Source organism: Squalius cephalus, assembly GCF_949319135.1.
Source record: "Squalius cephalus genome assembly, chromosome: 21".
NCBI classification, from domain to species: domain Eukaryota; kingdom Metazoa; phylum Chordata; class Actinopteri; order Cypriniformes; family Leuciscidae; genus Squalius; species Squalius cephalus.
In genome coordinates this window covers 32,991,551-32,997,550 of record NC_137142.1, presented here as the reverse complement: position 1 = coordinate 32,997,550, position 6,000 = coordinate 32,991,551, and the positions used below count along the sequence as shown (strand labels likewise).

Here is a 6,000-nt window from a genome sequence, read left to right as displayed (position 1 = left end):
TCACATTACAGTAATGAAAATAAATGAGATTTTAAAAGGCATTTCACTGTGTGCCTTTTCCCCCCAGAATTCTCTGTAACGACATCAGTCATTTGGAGGGGGGGAACGTGCTTAAATTATCAAGCGAATAACGTCACGTCAAGAAAACAAAAATCTCAACCTTCAATTCTCTTCATGCAAAATATAATTTCCTATTTTTCCTTGGATTTTGAGGTGAAATATGCCAGGTTTCATGCGATATGAACATGCATCTGTACATCTACACCCACAGTCTCGAGTTCCTCAACTCCAGTGTTGACCTCTCCAAGTCTGCTGACTGCGTTAAAACACGCAACGAATGGGCACAGAACCACATGCATACATAATCACACACACACAAACATATATATACACATATACATATATGTATATATATATATATATATATATACCAAGAGGAAATATAGAGCTACACGGCTTGTGTGTTTTTGCATAGGGTCTGGACAGAGGGAATCAAACGGCAAGCTCTGCCATGAAAGGCCTGTTTCAGGTCACACACACACAAAACTGATGGAGCATCTGAACAGATCACGGACAAAAGAAACGAGGATGACGGGAAAATGTGTTCCAGTCCTCTAGTGACGATTCAGAGCCATTTGGGGCCGTTTTGTGTTTATTAATCCTTCCGGTGATGGTTGATCCTGTGTTGATATTCGAGATTAGGCTTTAATTCCAGTCAGTCAAGCATTTTTTAACTTTATAATTTGATAAAGACTCGCAAGGTAAATCTCATGAAACCTGTCAAGAACATGTGCAGGTCATAGTGCACCCCAAAACAAGAAGATCAAATAAGAAATAATACTGTTTATTTGTAAATGTAGCCTATTTTCTTTGTTTGGTTTGCATTTAACATTTTCATGACAACTAAGCACATCTTTCCTATAAACTCTCATTACTGTAAGCAAAGCAAAGCAAAAACAAAATACAAACAAAACCAAATTTTTTTAAAATTAATTAAGATAGAAATTAGTCTATTATTTGTATGCCAATTTTTGTGGCATACAGATTTTTTTTTTTTGTACGTTCCACTTCCACCTCAGATTTGTATTAACACATTTTTTTTGAAGTATTTCTAAAGCATGGTAATATTAGATGTGCTACCAAAAAAAAAATCCATATAAACATAAATATATGTTTAAATATATAAAACAGTAATGAGAATTATTGAGAAAAATGGGAATAATGAATCTAAATGCTGCTTCATTTTAATGCTAAACAATTTCTTTTCTTTTTTTATTCTGGAGTGAAGTGTGACCCTGACATATTTTCATGAGATTCACCCCATAAACATCACCACTGATGGAGCCTTTAAAAAAGAAAAAAGAAAAATGTATCCGTTATCCATAAATCCTTTCTGCACGCCATCCGCAGGGATCTCCAGTGCCTCGTCCTCGGCCGCCTGATGATCATTATTGCATTTCTTTGTTTTGTACTTCAAAAAAATTACAAAAATAAAAGAGAGAGAGAGAGAAAAAAAAACTGGGAACTCTTGATGTAATTCTCGTTTTCCATTTTCTGGAGTGGACGACGGGAGAGGTTAGTGCTTGGAACAACACGGACATGCACTCGTTCTCTGCAGAAACACCACAGATTCACTTGGAAGAGTAGGACACTCACTTTAAGAGGAAGCATGCAAACGTTTAAGAGAAAAAACATCAATTTCTCCCTATCCAACTCCTCCGTTTCTCCTTCATCTTGAAGCACGTACAGGAACGTTCCTCCATTCGCGCTCAGTATGGCTTCGTTCACCTCCGCGTGAAAGTTGCTATTGCCGTAGTTTGAGTCCGGGAGGGAAATTCTCTCGTACAAAACGAAAAATGTAGAAAAAGAAGGAAAAAAACAAGAGAGAAGGTTTCCATGATGTGGAAAATGAGGAGGCACAGTCACTGATACACAGTCCAGGGGTTAAAATTGTCACTAAGGGATTTTTCCGGCTTTATTTCCGGTGCTTTTCCAGTTTTTTACTCTTGGCTGTTTGCTTGGAGAGATCCAGGCCGGATCGGATCCCGGCGAGGTGCAAGAGAGACCCGGCCGCCTCCTTCAACTCCTCGTCCAGTTCCGGTTTGGACTCGTGCCGGGCCCGTTTTCCCGGAAGAGGACACTTGACGGTGAGCGAGGGCAGTCGTGAGCTCCTCTCCTCATCCGAGTCTTCATCGCTGTGGAAACCCTCGCTCCCGGCGCGACGGGCCTGGCCGGACTCACAGCCGGCCTCGTCCAGGGATGAGAGCGAGGACGAGGAGGACGAGGAAGAGCGAGACGAGCAGCGCTGGAAGGACGAGCTGCTGTAGTTGTGGTCCTGCTTTGGGTCGCTGCTCACTAGGACCGAGTCCCGGCGTGAGAGGTCTATAGGGCTGTCCGGGTCACCTGAGGACCAAACCACAACAGTTATCACAAGGACGGCACTCACATAATGCAATGTTTCTGACGTCATCATTTGTGTCACCCCAGGTTAAGTAACAGATATCAACATACTTCCCCAGTTGATTGATTACAATAGGAAAAGCAAAAAAAAAAAAGATTTCTAAAATGTTATGTTTAAAGAGGATCTATTATGTCCTTTTTCAAAGTCTTGATTTTGTTTTTAGGCTCTACTAGAATAAGTTTTCATGCTTGAATGCAAAAAACACATTATTTTCCCCATATTCTCCATTGTTGCGGCTCCTCTCTTCCCAGTCTGTCAGTAACACTCTGTTTAGTTCCTGTCTCTATGAAGCCCCTCCTTCTGAAAGGCACACTGTGCTCTGATTGGTCGGCTGGATCAGTGTGAGTGTGATTGTGATTGGTGTTTGGGAAATGTCCCGCCCCTTGCCATAACCGCCAGTTTAACACACACTAACTAACTCAACCAGGCCCCGCCCCTTTATTCTGCGTATGAATTATTTAAATGAGGAATATTGTGATATGTTCATTCCCGGAAGAAACTCAAGACTACAATGGAGGCGTTTCAGGAGTTCAGAAACACTGACACTGATATAGAGAAGAACTTTCTTTGCAGAGCTTTTTCATGCTCAAACAGCAACATCACACACTAAAGAAAGTGTAAAATATAAAAAAGCATAACAGGTCCCCTTTAAATATGCAATAATTTGCATAAAGATCCAGAACAGAAATCTGAACATTGGATCAAGCCAGATTCAAAATTCTTGTTTCATTTAGTTGATATATTAAGTGTCAATCTGTAAACCGGCGTTATGAAACGCGTCATCAAGTACTTTCATCCGCCTGTCTTAATGAAGCACTCTTGTGATGGTTTATTCAGCTATGGGTGATTAAGGCTCATTAGAGGTAGAGAACACTACAGTGACACGCTTAACAAGGATAAAGACGTGTGAACGAAGTGCAATGCTGCACTAATTACCAGCAAGAGCTTTTAGTCATTACACAGACATATTTGCGAAACCATCCCCATAAATAAAGATGCAAACGTGTCTTTCTGCATGAACCTGAACTAAACACACTCATCCGCTGCAGAACATCAGACTCTCAGATGCAGACACTGACTGCCAACAGCAAGATTTGTTTGAGAGAGACAGATACAGGCTGATAGAGCGATAGATAGAACGAACTGTAGATAATAGAAAGATAGATAGACAGACAGACCGATAGATAGAATGATAGAATTAATGATAGAACAAACTATAGAACGATTGAACAATAGAGAGAATGATAGATAGAATGATAGATAGAATTAATGATAGAACAAACTATAGAACGATAGATGGATAGAGCGAACGATAGATAGAACGATAGATAGATAGATAGAATTAATGATAGAACAAACTATAGAATGAAAGATGGAACGATAGATGGAACGATAGATGGAACGATAGATAGATAGATAGATAGATAGATAGATAGATAGATAGATAGATAGATAGATAGATAGATAGATAGATAGATAGATAGATAGAATTAATGATAGAACAAACTATAGAACGATAGATGGAACGATAGATGGAACGATAGATGGATGGATAGATGGATGGATAGATAGATAGATAGATAGATAGATAGATAGATAGATAGATAGATAGATAGATAGATAGATAGATAGATAGATAGATAGATAGATAGATAGATAGAACAAACTATAGAACGATAGATGGAACGATAGATAGAACGATAGATAGAACGATAGATAGATAGATAGATAGATAGATAGATAGATAGATAGATAGATAGATAGATAGATAGATAGAAAGATAGATAGAAAGATAGATAGATAGATATAATGATAGAATTAATGATAGAACAAACTATAGAACGATAGATGGAACGATAGATAGAACAATAGATAGAATGAAAGATAGATAGATATAATGATAGAATTAATGATAGAACAAACTATAGAACGATAGAACGATAGATAGATAGAATTAATGATAGAACAAACTATAGATAGAATGATAGAACGATTGATAGATAGAATGATAGATAGAACAACAGAACGATAAATAGAACAACAGAATGATAAATAGAATGAACTACAGACAGAAAGGTTTAGATAGAATAACAGAAATAATCTATATAACGTTAGAGAGGATTATAGAGTGTCAGATTGAGGTCTTACATGTGTCAGCGTGGTGTCCGGGGGCCGAGTTCAAGAGCATCATAGCAGTCGCTGCATCAATGTCAGACTCTGTAAAAGAACACAGTGGTCAGTGTGTGTGTGTGTGTGTGTGTGTGTGTGTGTGTGTGTGTGTGTGTGTGTGTGTGTGTGTGTGTGTGTGTGTGTGTGGAGGAATTCAAGGGGCTGGAGTTTCTCTGTTTCCATGCAACCCTTCAGGAAGTTTAAATTATTCATTACCAACCAGACAGAGGAGAGAGTGAACAACTGCCACCAAACTCAAGGTGACAGAGAAAGAGAACGCTCTATAAAAGATAAATAATGAAAATATTTGAAACCGAAAAAAAATAAAAAAATAAAATAATAATAATAATAATTCACAGGTTTCTAATACTTTCTAAACAACGAGTTTCCTTGATTTTTAAAGAGAGAGATGAGAATATTCTAATAAATAAATTCAAGTTCAAGATTTCAAACCGGCGCTTATTATTTTTACTCATTTACCTGACAAAAACAGACATGTCTCACCTTTCAGAGAGCAGTCCTGGAGGAAGAGGTGGCGTGCGGGTGAGAAGGCACTGTCACACAGACGGAAACACACAGACACACACCGTAAGATACAAAGCAGGATCACAAATCAGTTCCACCAACATGAGCGCGTGACAACTTGAAGGAGACCTATAATTCCCTTTGGTTTTAAGGGCCCTTTCACCCTTTCATTTTCTGACTTTTCAGTTTGATCCGAATCAAAATCACAGGTGTGAAAGCTCCCCCGGACCACGGCCCGCACCAAACAGATGAAGGTGGCTAATTCCTAGAACTATCCGGTGCGAAAGCCCGTCTCGTTTCTGCAGCGACTTTCAAGTCAAGTCAAGTTTATTTATATAGCGCTTTTCACAATACAGATTGTATCAAAGCAGCTTCACAGTATTAAATTAAAATGAAATTAAAATAATACATCAATGTTTGTTTCTAGTGGAAAACGTCCACGTTTGGTAATGCTGATCAATAGTATTGTTGATTGATTAATTAAATTAAATATCCCCAAATATCCCCAACTGAGCAAGCCAAAGGCAACAGTGGCAAGGAACCGAAAAAAACTCCATCAAGTGACCTAATGGTGACCTGAAACTCCATCAAGTGACCTAATGGTGACCTGAAACTCCATCAAGTGACCTAATGGTGACCTGAAACTCCATCAAGTGACCTAATGGAGAAAAAAAAACCTTGGGAGAACCCGGGCTCAGTCGGGGGCCAGTTCTCCTCTGGCGTTTATGAACTAGAGGTCGGATTTAACTGTAAGATTAAAAGTATTATATGAATGCCTGGCTGAAGAGATGCGTCTTTAATCTAGTTTTAAACTGGGAGAGCGAGTCTGAGCAACGAACAGTATC

General features: G+C 38.9%; 1 protein-coding gene across 2 annotated transcripts in view; it reads right to left on the bottom strand.

Moving 5' to 3' along the window:
• Positions 1–907: 907 nt before the first annotated feature.
• The window catches only part of foxn2a (forkhead box N2a), a 35,473-nt gene continuing 30,380 nt past the window's right edge, over positions 908–6,000 (bottom strand). For both annotated transcript variants that reach the window (XM_079854964.1, XM_079854965.1), the window contains exons 4-6: positions 5,135–5,184; positions 4,610–4,678; positions 908–2,403 (exon numbers count right to left, since the gene is read on the bottom strand). In XM_079854964.1, the coding sequence (XP_079711090.1) occupies positions 1,976–2,403; positions 4,610–4,678; positions 5,135–5,184 (547 nt within the window). In that variant the 3' untranslated portion in view covers positions 908–1,975. The remainder of the gene's footprint in view (positions 2,404–4,609; positions 4,679–5,134; positions 5,185–6,000) is intronic.